General features: G+C 39.9%; 1 protein-coding gene across 5 annotated transcripts in view; it reads right to left on the bottom strand.

The window, feature by feature from the left end:
- Positions 1–19,568, bottom strand: part of NPL (N-acetylneuraminate pyruvate lyase) — a 90,639-nt gene that overhangs the window by 70,721 nt on the left and 350 nt on the right. For 2 of the 5 annotated variants that reach the window (XM_033916085.1, XM_033916090.1), the window contains exon 1: positions 17,600–17,641. The exons of the other annotated variants lie outside the window; for them this stretch is intronic. In XM_033916085.1, coding sequence (XP_033771976.1) covers positions 17,600–17,634 — 35 coding nt within the window. In that variant the 5' untranslated portion in view covers positions 17,635–17,641. Of the gene's footprint in view, positions 1–17,599; positions 17,642–19,568 lie in introns of those variants that run through there. 5 annotated transcript variants of the gene reach the window in all.

The raw sequence follows: 19,568 nt of genomic DNA, 5'->3' as shown, positions 1-19,568 counted from the left end.
TTATGCTGGTTAGAGTAATATCAATTTAATAATAAATCAGCAATAACTTACATGAATGAATCATACAGTATACAGAGTAATAGAAAATACACCAGGCTGATGGAGAACTTCCGATGATTTCTGAAACCATGGTTCAAGAAGCTTTCTTTTATACGATTGACAGCTCTGGCCCATGTTGGTGCATGTTACATTTCCCATTTTCATTGGTTAATCATATTCATTATTTCACTTATTAATCTATTGATTGGTTAACATTTCTGAGTGATACTGTGTGTCACGCCCTTTCCTCTAAGTCTATCCTGTTTTCCCGTAAATGTCCTGTTAATATACCAAAGTTCCTTTTTTGAACATCTGGGCCTAACAGCTTTTAGCTCTGTGGTCAGATTTCTTAAGTTTCACCTCCCTTTTCTTGTGGTTTTTTAAACCACTGTCCATCCTGGCTTAGGTGGAGGGTAGCTTTTCACAAGAATTTCCAGCTTTGTCATCTGTTTGACCTCGCTCTTCTCAGAAAAAGCAGAAGTGTGCTTTCCGGAACTGACAGCCTTTGCAGAGCTGACAGCTTCTAGTCAAAGTGTGTTTTTCAACCATTTTAGTCTCTCAGCATCCATTTTAAATCTTTAACTGTGTTGGCCTGTTTCTGCTATATTGGGGATTCTAAGGGGTCTTCACCTGCCCTTCCTGCCCAGGGCTTCTCTTCCCCTTCCTTCCTCATAGCGTCAACAAGCTTGTTAAAAAGCTGGATGTCCTGAATGCAGAGGATAATGATAGTATACAACCACAAAAAATAGGGAGGAATGGAGGGAAGTATAATACAAAAAATTCAAAAATATCACTCCAAAACAAAAGAAAGCTAGCTTATTACTTAAGCGAAAAAAAAAGCCTCAGACAAACGGAGAGGTGTACCCACACTCTTCCACCAAAGCATCATAGGCAAAAAACTTTCGCACAAGTTTAAAGTTAAGAGGTGGGAGCAAAAAATAGCCGAGAATATTAATGGTAAAAACTACCGAACACAAACAGGCCAGGCCGACGACCTTAGCGCCAAATCCAGGCTATCCTATAACACAAAACACAAACCCAAAAGGGATATGAAATTGCTCACCTGCTAAAAGTTGAAAAAGAGCAAAAGCTCATTCAGCTACTTACAGTACGCAGATCCTAACTTCTGCTTTCAACCACAACTTTCAAAGCACTGTTCTGGGGGCTTATAACCATGTCCAGCCCTGTCAGGAGAACGATCACGAGACAGGTCAGCTGAACATGAACCAGCCAATCCGGGCAGACCATGTCAGCTCATTCACAAAGCAGAATGATTGAAATCTGAGGTACTCTCCAACAGGCTGAAAACACCGAAGAACCAGTGACGTGCAGTCACTGACGCGTGTCCAAAGGGGCTTGTCTTAGGGGGCATGATTTGCCCCTTGAGAGCCCCTTTGGAGACACGTGAAGAACAGTGGAGAGTAGAGTCTACTGGTTTTGGTAACTATCATTTATGGGTGTTATTTTCCTCGCCTTTTTTTTTCTTTTTTTCTTTAATAATTTGGTTACTTAGATAGATAATTTGGTTACTTAACCATGCGGAAAAGAAAAGGGAAAAGAGTTTCACACTTGTAATGATAGGTCCCATGGATCGTCATCTTATAGAACCCCCACAAACAGCAGAAAAATTAGAACAGGTCTCAGGAATTTCTCTTAGTTCTCCCGAACGAACTCTTCCTCTACCCCCTAAATCCTCTGAGGAAACAGGACCCAAAGTTGATCCTGGAGCTTCTGCCGAAGCCACTGATCCTTCAGCCAAAATAGGTATAGTTTTTTCAAAAATGCCAAAAAGTTTCACTACCTCAATTGAGGGGCTGTTAGACTCAGATGAAACTCCGGAAGAGGTTTTCTTGAAAGACATTTGGATGCTTAACACGAGGATGGAGAGATTATTGAAAACGGTTGTACCTCAATCACAAGAATTTTCTAGAGAAGTTGTAGAAAAACTGGAGAATGTAGATTCCAATATTAAGGTTTTAGACTCCACTATGGCAACTATGGAAAAAAAGGTTGTTAACCTACAATCATTCTCCATGTCTGCATTGAAAGATTCACATAAAGATGGAAGCAATGGAGAATGCTGCTAGGTCAAAAAACCTAAGAATAATACATTTTCCTAAAACTCATTTAATCTCACCTGCGATCCTTTTTCAGAAGGATCTTGGTGAGATTTTGGGTATGCCGAATTCTGAGACAGTGCCTATCTCTACTCTCTATTATATACCAGTTAAACAAAGAGTATCAAGGCAGCAAGGAACAGATCAGTTAGAATCTATTGATATAGATCTGACAGATTTTTTAGAAAACTCCCAAGATGTAATACAGATGAGAGCTACCTTACTTGTAACTTTCTTGACTGAGAGCAATAAGGCATTGATGATGAAACTTTATTTTAAAAACAAAAATGCTTTATTTTGTGGAGCTAAAGTTCAGATGTTTCCCAATGTGGCAAGATCGACCCAACTCAGAAGGAAGGGATTTTTAGTCTTGAAACCTCGAGTTGAGGAAATGGGTGCCACATTTTTTATGAATTCCCTTGCAAGTGTTTGGTGACTTTCAAAATACAGATTATACTTTTTGGGATCCGGCTCAGTTGATACAATTTCTTGATAAAAAATAATAGGGGAATTATATATTTTGTTGGTTGAGATAGCTATTTTCAAATTGAGGAGCCTGATTTGAAAAAGATGCTTATATAGAAGGAAGATGTTTTCTTCCTTTAATTTTCCTTTGAAATAGATTTTTGTTATTAAATAGTGCACCTCTTCTTTTAATGAGGACTAGATGGAATTTCTGATTTTGTAATGATAATAATTATGTAAAATGATTTGTCATGTTTCTATATCCTGTTATGTTTCTTTGTGAACATTATTTGAAATTTCAAAATAAAAAAAAAGAATGATTGAAATCACGAGTTAAAAACAGCTGATACACAAGAGAGTATACTAGAGAAATACTGCAGACAAGTTATCTTGTCAGTATTTCTCTAGTATGCTCTCTTTTGCAGTGATATTTTTGAATTTGAAGATAATGATATGAAGTAAAAGGCTGCTTTACCTTACCGGAGGCCCGATGTGATAATAAAAAAAATAATAAAAACCAACAAGATTACATTGTATATTCCAAAGCAAATAACTTTTTATTCTAGTAATAAGTATTATAGCAGCATTTGTCAAATCAGAAATAAATCAGTTTGGACATATACAATGGAGAGAAAAAACATCATACGAACAGTGCCAGCATCTTTCTGTAAGCATGGCGCAGTTTCTCTAAAGAAACTGCCAGAGCATGAGGATTTTATACAGAAAGTATCTTTTATCTCAGATTCTTCCCCTGGCCGGGAATATGTATCACCCTATTGGATAAACTAAATGCCTATCTAACTCCATCTCCTAGTCCATGCCTCCATTCTTCCATGTGGGACCTTGGACAGGCATAGCTTCTAGAACTTTCTTCTTCTTGAAGTTTCCATTCTTTACACAGGTACAGCAGTGCCTGAGCGCATTAGCCTGGCATCACTTTATCAATTCTTAGGTTCCCGGATGGAGTGTTCTGCTGACTGGCATTTTTTTTCTTTCAGCACTGTTAATTGTCTTTCCATCACTGGCTTATGTCCTTGAGCAAGAAATCCACACTCACATGCCACAGATTAGCATCTCAGCATCTGAACTGAAACCAGTTTGCACAAGTCCGTGACTAACAACTTCAGCAAAACGTAAGAATAGATCTCACAACCTGTAAAAGTCTCCCATAGGTTCCTGACATCTATCTTAGGCCTCTCTTGGCGGCTCAAAGAACTGTAAGCTGAGGGCTGCCACACAAAGGGTGGCAAAGAGAAGAAGAAAAGCGTGGAGAAGGGGATACCCACCCAAAGACTAGCTACACTGAACTGAGGTACACATCACAGCCAGAGGAGGTAGGCACAAAAGACATACAGTAGAACAATAAAAAAAAAAACCACCGGGCAAATGCAGATTCACAGTATATAACAGGCATATAACTCAGAACTTTGATTCATCATACACAGCATGAAAATTGGGATGGCAGTCTCAGCAGCATGCCATAGCATCTTAAAGAAAAAGTAAAAGCGAATAAAGTAAAAAATCACAAGTACAGCATTTAATACAGCACATGGGTCATTGTTAATTAAAAAGCAGCAGTGAGAATCATTAATAATATGAGAACCAGACCCATAGGAACCTATGAAAGCAATAAACACATATTTGAAATGTGTTTCGTTCAATACAAGAGGCAAGCAATCAAAATAAAAATAAAGCATTAAAAGTAACTAATGACATGGCAATAAATAATAAAAACAAAAGCACTGGCAAACTTGACAGGTCCATAACCTATCCTAGGCATCACAGGTTAAAAACTATAACGGGGTAACTTAAAAAGAATATACAGGATAAAACAATGAGTCCTTCACAGAAATAATGTCCTGAGCCAAAACTGAAGAAAATATAATAATAATAATTTTATTTCTTATATACCGCCAATAAAGTCCAACAAAATGTCAGAAGGTGCATAAACAAAACATTGAAGAAAAAGTGTCCAAGAAATTAAAAGTTCAGGATGTGGTGTTTCAAGTCTATCAGTATCTTTATACTAGTAAGGTGCATACTCGGAATGAAAGGTGTCTGCACATACAGGGAGGGACACACCGGCTTGAAAGGAGTCCAGGTATCATCATCCAGGCTGAAGCCCAGTGAGGTTATTCAAAGGAGAGAGAGAAGGAGAGAGAGACAGAGATAGAAAGAGAAAGAGAGAAAGAAAGAGAGAGAGAGAATATTGCCCGTACTGAGTGTGGCAACAAGGGACAATAATAATTCATTTACTTGGTATAAGTACGGCAAGAGAGAGACAATATTCAGGTACACAATGTTCATGGTGGACATGGTGATATGTTTTTGTGTGTGTGTGTATTGTGCACAACTAGTAAGGCATGCAAGAGAGACCATAAGTATATACTCAGTGTAGTGCACAAAAAAAACAACCATTATGTCTGAAATGTGTGAATTGAGCATATCCAGTGGGCACCATGGACTAAACACTGTATAGAACCTTTGTCTTAATAAGATAACCCCTAACTAAGCAGCGCTCAGGCCATGAAAACAAGAACTAAAAATATATTGTGCAATTTAGATAGGAAAAAAACAAAAATGCAAAAAAGGGGATTAAAAAAACTCCAAAAATGGCCAATGGTATATTTTTTTTTCCCAGGGTACCCCACAAACCAAACAAACAACACAGAGATTACATGGCACAAACAAGCATAGAGCTCCAGTAGGCCTTAAACTTTCTTTCATCCACCAAGGAGTCAGGGCTGAACTTAAATCTGCAAATAAACACAGTTATACAAAAGGAAGAAGGAAAACAACATCATAGAACCAGACATATTTGTGTGCACACATTAGCAAAGTAAATTTCTATGTAACACATGGCACAATAATCAATAATCAGAAAAGGCATAATCAAATGGTCTGGAGTCTAAATGTCTGCTTGAACTTCTGAAAGAGAAAAAAAAATTTAGTCAATTGGCTCCATTGTTCTGCCTATTTCATTCATAGGGTATGTCTTCTGTCAAGTCACACAGTCATAAGAGATAATGCAATCAGGGACACAACTGGCTAGTCTGTGCTTTAATCTACAGAAATAAGCAGATCTTACTAAAAAAAAAAATACCTATATTCCCCGCAACACTAATAAAATAATCCTTCCTGCTATCCAGAACTCCTTTGATTTAAACCTCAAAGACTTCTCTTCCCTCTCTATCGACGAACAATTCTCTCTCTGGGAAACTTCCACAAAATCCTTATTAGACTCTCTGGCATCTCAACAAGGAAAAAAAAAAACTCACCTCAAGTCAGACTCAAAAAAAAACAACAACCCTGGTATAATGAAAAACTTGCTCTTCTTCGCAGACAACTTCGTTCCGTAGAGCATAAATGGCGTAAAACACGCCTCAATAATTTCCTTATCCTGTTCAAGGAAAAAGCCTCTCATTATAAAAATGCCATTCAACAAACCAAGAAAGAATACTACTCTAAACTTGTCACTTCCACCCGTAATTCTTCCGCCCTTTTCAATCTTGCTCAGTCGCTCTCAAAATATTCTAAAAAAACACATCTACCCCCAACTACCCAGCCATCTGCCGATGAACACTTTTCTTTGATACAAAAATCAAGGACATTAGATTCCATCTTGGACCTTCCCCTCTCGCTTCTCCTCCTCACATTCTCAATGATTCTATTCATCTATCATTCAGCTCTTGTTCAAACTTCAAAATGCCCTCACTAACAAATCTCCTTCTCATCTTACATTCTTTAAATACCTCCAACAATCTTATGGAGAGTATTCCCCCTTCGCTCCTTAAAAAATTATTCTCCTTTTTCGGCCCATACATCTGGGAAATGATATCCAAGTTTCTTTCTGATAGACTAGTACTTACTGCTTGGAAAACAGCTCTTGTTTTTCCAAAACTTAAACAACACAACTTAGATTCCTCTCTGCCGGCAAATTACCGCCCTATCGCTAATCTACCCTTAATCTCTAAACTAACTGAAAAAATCATTCATACCCAACTCACAGAATTTATCGAAAAAACCCATGCTTTACATCCATGTCAAACTGGCTTTCATTCTTCACATTCAACAGAACTGTCACTGCTAGGCCTCATCTCAACTATACATTACTACCATGATCACCAAAAATCTGTTTTTCTTATTTCCCTTGACCTGTCTGCAGCCTTTGACACTATTGACCACTCTCTCCTCATTAACAGACTCAAAGACTGCGGTATTACAGATCCAGCTCTTTCATGGTTCACCTCTTACTTTAACGAACGTAGCTTTAAAGTCCATGTAAAGAATGAAACTTCTTCATCTATATCACAAACTTATGGTGTCCCGCAAGGTTCGATTCTATCCCCATTGTTATTCAATATCTTTCTGTCTCCTCTTCTTACGTTAGCACAATCTATTGGATTCACGATCTTTGCCTATGCAGATGACATACAACTTCTTCACCCAGTCAACACTTCAAACATTTCAGATATAAAAGACATAAACAATAAACTGGACACCATAAATGACTGGCTCTACTCAAATAAACTCTCCCTCAATATTGATAAATCCTGTGGCCTCCTACTTCCAATCAAAAACAGCGAATCCCTATCAGGAAAAATTTCTATCAAATCCACTCCTATACAAATGGAAACAAAAATAAAACTATTAGGAGTCATTATCGATAAGGATCTTACTTTCCATGATCACATTAGTTCGGTTGTAAAAATCTGTTTCTTCAAACTTCGCCTCATTCGTTCACTAATTTCAATTCTAGAGGCCGATTCAATCAATATTCTGGTTCATTCTTTAGTCATTTCCCACTTAGATTACTGCAACTCCCTTCTCAATGGTCTTCCCCCCCAAAAAATCCAACGCCTACAATTAATACAAAATACAGCAATAAAACTAATTTATAAAACAGGCAAATATGATCATGTTACCTCGCTTCTGAAAGAGGCACATTGGCTCCCTATCACTCATCGTATCACTTTTAAAATCATCCTGCTGACCTTCAAAATAAAACTCTCTCACCAGCCTTCATATCTTGATAAGCTTCTCATTCCTCAATGTTCTTCACGTACTCTAAGGTCAATAGATCAAAAACTCCTGCTAATTCCTTCCATAAAAGATTTCTATTACACCCGGAAAATAAATTTTGCAGTAGCCGCCCCAACGTTGTGGAATGCTCTGCCACAGCAACTCCGAGATGAACAACATCTAGACAAATTCAAGATAAGCCTGAAGACTTTTTTATTTCGTGACGCATTCGCTTGTGTTTAGACTTATCTTCTCTTTTCCTTTTTTTATTTTTTATTTTTTTTATTTTTGTTCTCTTCTTTCTCATTTTCTTTTTCTCTCTTAAGAAACCAACCGCTTTAAAAAAGCGACCCTACCCAATATGTTTTATCCTATTCCCACTTTCTCCTTTTCTTCTCAAATATATAACTTTTCCCTTCCATTCCCTTTTACTCTCACTTTCAAGTCTGTCCATTTAATGTCTTTGATGTTCACTCTATTTATTTCTAAATATTTATAATTTTATTTTCTTCTTTCTTACCCTTTTAAAATTTTATTGTTAACCGGCCAGATATTTGTTGATGGTCGGTATATTAAAAAGCTAATAAACTTGAAACTTAAAGCAAGAGACCGTGTACATGGTTAGGTACAGAGGTAGTATGAAGTATTGTAGTGTCAATGCTAAGAGGAAAAAGAAACATTTTAAATCTTAAAGTGCAAGGTAATTTCAAGGTTACTTGAAGCACAACTTTTTCTTCCTTTTTATTTCGGTTTGGTTCAGCAAAAGATTCTTTGTGCTAAAACTGGTCCAAGATAGCTATGTATGTATACCAACTGACTGCTAAGAGAAAAGAAGAAACATTTCAAATCAGCATCATAAGGAAATACATACTCATTGTAAAGAAGAAAAAAAAAAAGTGATAGGGGAAACACCCCTTGCCAGATACCGGTGGTAAATCAGCTGCCAACAATCTGTATCTCCCAGATCTGTAAAAGAGACTTGTACAGTGTACTGTAAAACAAAAAAAAGTGGAACACTACAACAATGCTAATGCAGATCCACTGGTTTTAACAGATTAAATGATTAAATTACACTCTCCACTAGAACATATGAATTAGTGTCAATTCATAGTTGCTTTATACAGTTCCTACTCCAAAGAGCTTACCTAAACAAAAATAACTTAGAACTTTGCTCACACCTACCTATTCCCTGTTTATCAACATACACTATCCTGTCTGCAACTTTCGGCAACCATCATGCATCCTTGGTTCACCAAATTCACATCAGCCACAAGGCAAACCTGAATCTGCAACCTTTCCCATGTTTCCAACCCAAATTATTTTCCTTCTCCCCTAGTAATTTCTTAACATCACCAATTATTCTTTCTCTGTTTCTTGTCTTGTTTCCCCAGTTCTTTCTTTTACCAAGTTTCTAAGTTTGTTAAAAATTTGATTAAATTCCAAAATACTAAGCCTTTGACAACAATAAAAATAAGGGTGAAGACAAATGAAAACAATAAAAATTAAAAATTACAAAAACAAATACAAACACAGAATTAAACATATGAGAAACAAGGAGAGAAGGAAGAACTACAAGGAGTAAAGGAAAGAGACCATAGATGGAAGGAAAACAATAGGGCAAAGAGAGACAATGGAAAACTAAAAAGAGAAGTTTTTTTTTCCCTATCATTGTATAGATACATTAACAAGATTCACTCTTGAAACAGAAATATGAATAAAAAAACCCAAAACATTCAGGAAACTTTCCATCAATGAATATAACATACACAGTGGCGTACCAAGGAGGGGGCAGGGGGGGGGTCCGCCCCAGGTACACGCCCCAAAGGGGTGCACAGCTGGCCACCCACCGGGGAATAGGTTGCCGCCATCAGGAACAGGCCAGCGCCGAGTTCTCCATCCCTGCTTCTCTTCCCCGTGGGCAGACCAACTCTCACCGCCCGACATCAATTCTGACGTTGGAAAGGACGTTCTGGGCCAGCCAATCGCTGCCTGGCTGGCCCAGAACATCCTCTCCGACGTTAGAATTGACGTCGGGCGACGAGAGTTGGTCAGCCCCGCAGGGAAGAGAAGCAAGGCGAATTCGGCACCAGCCTGTTCCCGATAGCCAGTGGCAGCCTTTCCCCAGCGGCGGTGGCAGCAGCATGTTTCCCAAAGGCGGTGGCATGGGGGAGGGCATAGAGAAAGAAAGAAAGGGGGAGCCAGAAAGAAAGAAGGGGGGGACAGGGAGCTAGAAAGAAAGAAAGGGGGCAGGGTGAAACAAAGAAAGAAAAAAAAATGGGGCATGGGGAGAGAGAGAGAGAGAAAGACAAACAGAGAAAGAAAGGGGGCATGGGAAGAGAGAAAGAAAGAAGGGGGCAGGGTGAAAGAAAAAAAGAAATGGGGCACAGAGAGAGAAAGACAAACAGAGAAAAAAGGGGGCATGGGGAGAGAGAAAGAAAGAAGGGGGCAGAGTGAAAGAAAGAAATCACGGAAAGAGAGAGAGAGAGAGGAAGACAGACATACAGAAAGAAAGGGGGCATGGAGAGAGAAAGAAAGAAGAGGGCAGGATGAAACAAAGAAAAAGTTGGGGGAGGGAATGAGGTCTGGAGGAGAGGAAGCATACAGGAGGCTGAAAGAAGGGAAGAAATATTGGATGCACAGTCAGAAGAATAAAGTGCAACCAGAGACTGATGAAATTACCAAACAAAGGTAGGAAAAATGATTTTATTTTCAATTTAGTGATCAAAATGTGTCTGTTTTGAGAATTTATATATGCTGTCTATATTTTGCACTATGGGCCCCTTTTACTAAACTGCAATAGCAGTTTTTAGTGCAGGGAGCCTATGAGCGTTGAGAGCAGCGTGGGGCATTCAGCACAGCTCCCTGCGCTAAAAAACGCTATTGCGGTTTAGTAAAAAGGGAGGGGGTATATTTGTCTATTTTTGTATAGTTGTTACTAAGGTGACATTGTGTAAAGTCATCTGCCTTGACCTCTTTGAAAACCCGCAGAATATAAATGATAATTAATATTTTCTCTGGTACAGTGTGCTTTGTGTTTTTAAAATTTTATTGTTGGAAGATCATTTTGACTTGGCCACGAAGGTAAGGGGAGGAAGGAGAGCTGCTGAAAGACATCTAGTAATCCTTGCAGGCTTGACTTTGCCTGGAATTATTTTTGTAAAATCATGTTTTGGTATGTGATTGGCATTATTTAGACTTTAATTTCTATGAATGAATAGAATGTAAATGATATAAAATTATTTGCTTGTTTTTATGTGCGTGTGCTGAAGAAAAGTGGAGAGAGAGTGGGCTGAGGACGCTGAAGGGAAATGGGGAAGAGAGAGTGGGGAGAAGACGCTGATTTATAAATTGACAATTGTACAGAATATTGTTTCTTTTTATACTTTAATATAATAAGTTCAATATAAAACAATTCAAGGCTTGTGTGGATGGAATCAGGTGGTTTGTGGGGATGGGGACCGAGCTTACGGGGATTAGTCCAATAAAATGGTATTTTCTTATTTCTCATTATTTGTTTTATTTTTATTTGTTAATTTGTAAAGTGGTGATTGTTATGTATCAGTTTTTTCAAATTTACATCTACTGTCTTTATATTTTGCACAGTATTAGAGAACATGTATTACTGTTTTTGTGGTGTTGTGGTGTTGCATTGTATGCAGAGTCTGGTTTCTTGGCAGTTCAGTTTAACTTTTGTCTACATACTTCTATTTTTAGTTTGTGATTATTCCATATTGGGCGAGGGTGTATCTGTACAGGATCAATTGACTGTGCAGGATCTGGCTTGTTTAGTTTTACAATGTATGTGTTGGTGTTCTAGTGCTCACTGCAGTGTTTAAGATGCTGCCTTTTCCTAGGTACACTCTTGTTGTGCAATATGTGGATTGTTACTAAAAATCATATTTTTCCATATAGATAGGGGGGGGGGGGTCAAAAATGATGGGCCCCGGGTGTCACATATGCTAGGTACGCCATTGAACATACAATCCTCCTGAGACTACAACAAATCAAGAGAGAGAAAAGAAAACATAAGAGAATTTTAATAGCCAAATGCATCTGTAAATAGGAAACTCTGTGGGTTTTTTTAAGCTCCTTTGAATTTATATAAATGTCGCTAAACCATAAGATTAAGAGTTAATCCAGTCCAAGCATGACTGTGTAAAGCTTGAATCAATTCATAACTAATTAGCATACCTTATTTTTATTTATTTTAGGCAAAATATATTGCAATCCCTAAAATCATAAACTAAGAACAATGTGCTCAGCTCCTATTCTCCAAACTTCAAAAATGTGCACACTGCTGTAACTTTTGGCAAAAATCCTATTCTTATTTTTTTTTTTATTCAGGCGATAGTGTTTGTTTTTCCTGTCACATCAAAATCTAATCGAAATAAAAATATATATTACGGTGCACAGTATTTCTTATAACCAATGCAGAAAGGTCTGCCCTCTTAAACTGGTGCTAGCAAAAATCACACACCCAAAGAATTCTAATGTCTCCTAAAGCCAAAAGATATCCTAAAACTATTAATTCATAAATTGTTTATGTAAATCAGAAAACTAGTTCTTGGCTCCTACAACCACAGGTCTATCTAGCTAAGTTATCACACAAATTGTTGGGTTTTGGAGTTTTTTTTTAATTCAAACTCATTTAACATTGATTCTCCATAATTACCACAAAAAAGATTGCATTTTATTGTCTTCTGCAAGTCTGCCATAACTGGCAGGGTTGAGATGTTACATCTCATGATTAAAAGCAGTACTATGTACGTTATATATTGCCACCGCCCCCCCCTCCCCCCCCCCGCCTTGTAAGAAGAAAAAGACGGACAGCCAGAAATGCTGGCCATAGGGGTAGAGGGAAAACAGAAAATCCCCTACAAATATGGTATGCATACCACAGTTAGAATAAAGGAACATAAGAACAGTTCCTCTAAATATAAAATTGTTAAGAGAACGACTTGCAAATTTCTGACACGGGATGGGCATTGTGCCACTGCATCAAAGCAGCGTTTGCTAATAACTCCCTGTTCCTTTTTGCTAAGCACAACACAAACCAAAAATTGACAATCTCCTTTCAAATATGCAAAATGGGTCCTAAGCACTTGGTAAAAATTATTGAATTCCAAAGCAAACACTTTCTTCCTTGCTTTTTGGAAATTCTGTTCGTATTAGCTCAACTACTAAAGCTCTTCCTGAATCTTATCTATTTCAGCTTGCTACTCCCCCTTCCTATTCTGAATTTGAGAAAGTGTAATAAGTTTCAACTCTAGTCAGAAGTGCTGTATAGATTCTGACTTTTAACATCTAAACGAGGAAATGGTTTCTCCCCCCTGGTTCTCGTAGAGGAGAATCTGTTCAGCTCCTCTCATCTCTGTTTAAGGCACTGTCTCAAATTATTTTCCTATGTAAATAAGAATGCATGCCTTCCTTCTGTCAAGACACTCTCCTGCTATTTTTTCAATAACACCCCCTCTCCCCCGAGGGTTCTACAGGTAGGGGATAAATATTAATTCTCCTACTAATTTAGAATTTGATATAGCCAAATTTCCTCCGCACTAAACTTTGGCCAGAAGCTAGGTGGAGTCTCAATACTTATCATTTGCTTCTTATATTTTCTCTTAATACTGGACACACTGTCAATATCACTGCAGGATCCTAAGGGGCTTTTCCAGAGGATTGCTGTCCGGGGAGGTCTCTACCACCCCCCCCCCCACCCCCCTCCCCCCTCATCACTTCTGCTAGCTTTTTACTCCCCATTCTGTCCCTTAGAGCCACCCAGCATTCAACAGAAATCTTTTGCTTCGTCCGTCTCTGGCCACTCCCTTCGCACGACAATGGAAATGCAAATAAGGACTCCCCTGCACATCTCACACACACAATTGCAGGGTGCTCACAAAAAAAAACTCAATCCAGATCTTGGCTCAACCCTATTCTTTCCCCCAATATATCATATATACAGTACATATACGAATGCACAATGTCTACTGTCTTTCCCTATCACTAAAACTGGCACCTAATATATAAAAATTAAAATGAAAGGTTGTTCTTAGTTTGTACAGTATTATTTCCGTAAGGTCTCTATGTGAATAGAATTATGCATTTTGTGGTGTTTTGGCGTCCAATTATGGCATAAAAATTGCACCATGATGTGGTCCCCTAATTATGCCCTAATTGGCGTCCTAACTAGCTCACAAATTCACATAGGAGCACCTTCTGCTCAGTGCCGTTAAGCTTTCACGTCCCCTGAGAGTGTTTCTCTGATCTACCCAGCACCAAGATGCTCTCACGTCCCCCTGAGTAGATTTTAACTGAAAAATAAATAAGCGACCACTAGAGGGCGCTATTGCTTCATGTCCGGGTCACCACTGAAGTAAAAGGCTGCTTTACCCTACCGGAGGCCCGATGTGATAATGTAAAAAAAGCAAAAAAAATAAAAACCAACAAGATTACATTGTATATTCCAAAGCAAATAACTTTTTATTCTAGTAATAAATATTATAGCAGGATTTGTCAAATCAGAAATAAATCAGTTTGGACATATACAATGGAGAGAACCTCATACGAGCAGTGCCGGCATCTTTCTGTAAGCATGACAGTTTCTCTAAAGAAACTGCCAGAGCATGGAGATTTTATACAGAAAGTATCTTTTTCTCAGATTCTTCCCCTGGCTGGGAATATGTATCAACCTATTGGATAAACCAAATGCCTATCTAACTCCCTCTCCTAGTCCACGCCTCCATTCTTCCCTGGGGGGCCCTGGACAGGCATAGCTTCTAGAACTTTTTTCTTCTTGAAGTTTCCATTCTTCACACAGGTACAGCAGTGCCTGAGCGCATTAGCCTGGTATCACTTTTTCAGTTCTTAGGTTCCCAGATGGAGTGTTCTGCTGACTGGCATTTTTTTTTTCTTTCAGCACTGTTCATTATCTTTCCAGCACTGATTCGTGTCCTTGAGCAAGAAATCCACACACTCACATGCCACACATTAGCATCTCAGCATCTGAACTAAAACTAGTTTGCACAAGCCGGTGACTAACAACTTCAGCAAAATGTAGAAATAGGTCTCAAGTTTAGTCAGCAGTCGCCTCTCACAACTACTATTTTTAAAAATGTTGCAAAACAATTAGAACAAGATGCTTGAGTCAAATATGCTGATGAGGAGAAATCTTGTTTTTCCTCTACATTCCTGCACTGGGAGTTTCCAATACTCCAAATTAGAACCTCACTACTCATTAGAGACATTGTATATGTTGTACGTAATATACAACTACTTTATGTCAAGAAATGGAGGGTGTATACATCATTTTCATTATGGGCCTGATTTACCAAGGTTCCACCACTTTTCAGTGAATGTGTGTAAAGTTAGCAAATGGTCCCTGAATTTAGGTAAAAGGCACCAATATTTATTACTGTTTGAAAAGAGAGGCAGGATTCAGATAAAACAGAGATGTCAAGTCAAGATGTATGGAATTCCAATACTATTTTACCAGACACTCTGCCAAACATCAAGCACCTGGCAAAATAGGCGTAGGACTGCAAGTCCCAGGCCCTCCACCTCAAGGGAGTAGTGGATTTTAGAAAGCTGTGCATGGCAAATAAAACCATAAACACCACCCTCCAAAGATATGGGGAACAGCTTTCTAAAAATCACCAATCCTTCAGATAAGGCCCCAATGCCAGCACCTCCTCCCTGCCCTGAAAAGCAATAACCTGTACCACTCTCCAGTTAATGATCAAGTTTTTCATACTACTGTATAACCAAACATGTAAACAGCTCTACAAGGCAACACACAGGTAACGCAAGATGGGCCTCATCTGTGGGGCTCACAATCTACATTAGTCCAAAGAGGTCAGTTTAGGTAGAATAAATAAAGCTTTTGGAATGGATATACTCATGTAAATAGGAATTTGCCAGTAGAAAAATAATTCTTAACCTCCCCTTACTTATAGCACAGGAGGGTGGATTGTAGATTCTTCAGAATGGCTCCATATGTAAGGTGACCATATGTTCCATTTTGAACAGGACTGTCCCATTTTCCCCACACACAGCTTTGGGATGCCGAAATGTCCCGTCTTCGGGGACAATGTCCTGAAACTGTACGCAGGGACAACGGGACAGGCGATCGGTTCCTCTTCCTCCCTGCCACCCAAAAAGAAAAAGCCGCCCTCCAGAGCCCAATTCACCCCCCCCGGTCCACCACCACTCTCTTTACCTCCCTCCAGCGCTGATTCAACAGCCCCCCCCCCCCGCTGCTGCCGCCCAGATGCCTTCTTCCCGACGTCAATTCTAATGTCGGAGAGGACGTTCCGGGCCAGCCAATCGCTGCCTGGCTGGCCCGGAACGTCCTCTCCGATGTCAGATTTGATGTCGGGAAGAAGGCTTCTGGGCGGCATTTAGCAGAAGCGGCAGCGGGTTTGAACCAGAGCTGGAGGGAGGTAAGGAGAGAGACTGGCAATCAGCAGTGGCAGCAGACCGGGAGGGGGGAGTGAATCGGGCGCTGGAGGGAGGGAAGGGGGGAGGCTTTATTTTTGTGCAGCAGGGAGGGAAGGAGGGAGGCAGACAGGCTAGCTGGCTTCGAGGGAGGGGGTGGGACAAAGGCTGGAAGGCAGTGAGGGAGACATAGGAAAGAGGCACTGAGGGCACTAAGAACATGGGAAGGGGCACTAGGGTATAGGAAGGAGGCAATGGGGGCACTAAGGACACAGGAAGGGGCACTAAGGACATAGGAAGGAGGCACTGGGGGCACTAAGTATATAGGAAGGGGCACTAAGGATATAGGAAGGGGCACTAAGGATATAGGAAGGGGCACTGACATGGGAAGGAGGCACTGGGGGCAGTAAGGACAAAGGAAAAGGACATAGGAAGGAGCCACTGAGGGCACTAAGGACATAAGAAGGAGGCACTAACATGGGAAGGAGGCACTGGAGGCAGTAAGGACACAGGAAGGAGCACTGGGGGCACTAAGGACACAGGAAGGGGCACTAAGGGCAAAGGAAGGAGGCACTGCGGGCACTAAGGACATAGGAAGGAAGGAAGGAGGGAGGGAATAGAAAGGGACAATTGTTGGGCCTGAGTGTAGAAAGAAGAAAGAAAGGAAGCACAGTCAGAAGGAAACACAACCAGAGACTCATGAAATCACCAGACAGCAAAGGTAGGAAAAATGATTTTATTTTCAATTTAGTGATCAAAATGTTTCAGTTTGAGCATTTATATCTGATGTCTATATTTTGCACTATATTTGTCTATTTTTCTATAATTACTGAGGTGACATTGCATATTTTAAAGTCATCTGCCTTGACATCTTTGAACCCCCCCAAATATAAATCATTAACATTTTCTCTGCATATAGTGTGCTTTGTGGGGGGGGGGTAATTTTATGGTTACCATTACAAATTAATAAGATATTATGTGTACATGAAAAATTAATGGAAAATTGAGGGTGGGATTGGGGCGGGGCTAGGGTGGGATTGGGGGCGGGGCTGACAATTAATAGATGTCCCTTTATGATGAAAAAAATAAATGGTCATTATCCATAGGTGAGTTTTCACTTTAAAACAGAGTGCAACGTAAAAGCCACTAAAGATCACAAAGTCTTACTTTTTTTTTTTTTTTTTGCACTTTTATTCAGGTCTCTTGCGTTGGCTATATAATTCTGTCAGATTCCAACATAATCGCAAATCACTCACTTGAACCTTTAAACTTGATCAGAAGCATAGATACACATGTTAAGTTGCAATGCCATGAAATCCTGGCGATCCGTTTATACCCGTCTTCTTGTTCCCTGAAAATGCTCAATTCTATACTGCACCAACTACCTGGAAGACCATAATCTACTTCACCCCTCATAATCAGGATTTCGAACCAACCACAGCACAGAAACACTACTTGTAACACTACTAGACACAGCTCGACAGCAAATTAGCAAAGGCAAAAAGATGATGCTAATCCAACTTGACCTCTCCGCAGCATTTGACCTGGTCGACCACTCCATACTGCTACAGATACTTGACGCCATTGGGATCTCAGGCAAGGTCTACAATTGGTTCCAAGGATTCCTCAAATCAAGAACCTACAGGGTAAAGTCCAATAATATCAAATCAGAACCATGGTCCAACCCATGCGGAGTTCCACAAGGATCACCTCTATCACCTACGCTCTTCAACCTCTTTATTTCCTCCCTTGGAGCCACTTTAGATAACTTAAATGTTACATCCTTCAGCTACGCAGACGACATCACCATACTCCTCCCCTTCGACCCATCAGAGCCCACCACTACAGCAAAACTGGAAATAACCCTAGATGCAGTGGAAAAATGGATGGTAGACCACAAACTGAAACTAAACTCAGATAAAACAAAATTACTTCTGCTCGAAAAGGCCAAAACTCCCACCATTACAGAACTGAAAATTAAAAACACCAAATACCCAATACAGCCCGAACTCAAACTCCTAGGAGTAATGATAGACAGATGCTGCACAATGCAGTCCCAAATCAATAAAACATCCCAGAAAGCTTTTTAATTATGAGAAATCTACGTAAAATAAGAAAATTCTTCGACCCAGCACAATTCAGGCTAATTGTCCAATCCCTAGTCTTAGGTCTACTGGACTATTGCAACGCCCTCTATCTACCTTGTCCTGCCAATATGATAAAACAACTTCAGACTATACAAAACACTGCCCTCAGACTGATCTACTCCCTGAGAAAATATGATCATATTACAACTGCCTTCCTAGACTCTCACTGGCTACCTATGCAAGCACAAATTCAATTCAAATTCTACTGTCTATTATTCAAAGCATTAAATGGCTCCGCCCCCCCTATCTAAACAACCGCCTAAACCAGATCCTCGCCTCAAGACAAAGAAGAACTCCAAACCCTTTTGCCTTTCCTCCACTCAAGGGAAAAAGATGTTTGATAACCTTCTGGCGACACAAGCAGCAAAACTTAACCACTCCATCTCCAACCTGTTGACGGCAACGGGCGACTTCAAAACTTTTCGAAAAGAAATCAAAACCCTACTTTTCAAAAAATTTATCCAGATATCTTAACCCAACCCTTCCCCCTCCTCCTAGATAAGTTCTCCCCCAAAACCTCCACTTAAATAATCTCTTCCTCCCCAAAACACCAACCAAGTATTCAGATCCCTGAAATGTAACATAATCTTATTTGTACTCTAACTGTAATCTATAGAAACACAGAAATAGACGGCAGATAAGAGCCACGGCCTATCTAGTCTGCCCACCCCAATGACCCTCCCCTACCTTTCTCTGTGAATAGATCCCACGTGTCTATCCCATTTGGCCTTAAAATCAGGCACGCTGCTGGCCTCAATAACCTGAAGTGGAAGACTATTCCAGCGATCAACCACCCTTTCAGTGAAAAAGAATTTCCTGGTGTCCCCGTACAGTTTATTTGTTATATCACACAGTAAGGTATAGTCAATTTAATATCCAATTTGCAAGTTCTTCCAGAATTAATCCAGGTACCTCTCCTCCCTTGTAACAAAAAACAAACAAACAAACAAACCCAAAACTGTTGTAACTTCACTGGAAATGTCCAGTTAGCTCTTTTGTAATCCGCCTTGAACTGCAAGGTATAGGCGGAATAGAAGTCCTTAATGTAATGTAATTTCCCACCCAAACGTTCCAGGCTCTCCCCACCTTTTCCTCTTCCATAACCCCACCCCCACCCCATCCTATTTGTCACCTGAAAAAGCAGAACCCTCTTCCTCCTTGCTTATCACTTGAAGAAAACGGGCTCTCTTCTCCCTCCTTGCCACCTGAAAACACCGGGCTCTCTCACCTCAATAATCTCTCTGCTAAAGCATAGAGGCTAAGCAACCGTGATCCCGACTCAACCAACTCCCCCCCCTCCCCCCACGGGCGCCGCAGAGATACCTGCGATCAAACTGGCAATTTATCT

This window comes from Geotrypetes seraphini, chromosome 12, assembly GCF_902459505.1.
Source record: "Geotrypetes seraphini chromosome 12, aGeoSer1.1, whole genome shotgun sequence".
Taxonomy (NCBI): domain Eukaryota; kingdom Metazoa; phylum Chordata; class Amphibia; order Gymnophiona; family Dermophiidae; genus Geotrypetes; species Geotrypetes seraphini.
Note: the sequence above shows the minus strand (reverse complement) of the source record. Positions and strands in the feature narration are given on the sequence as shown.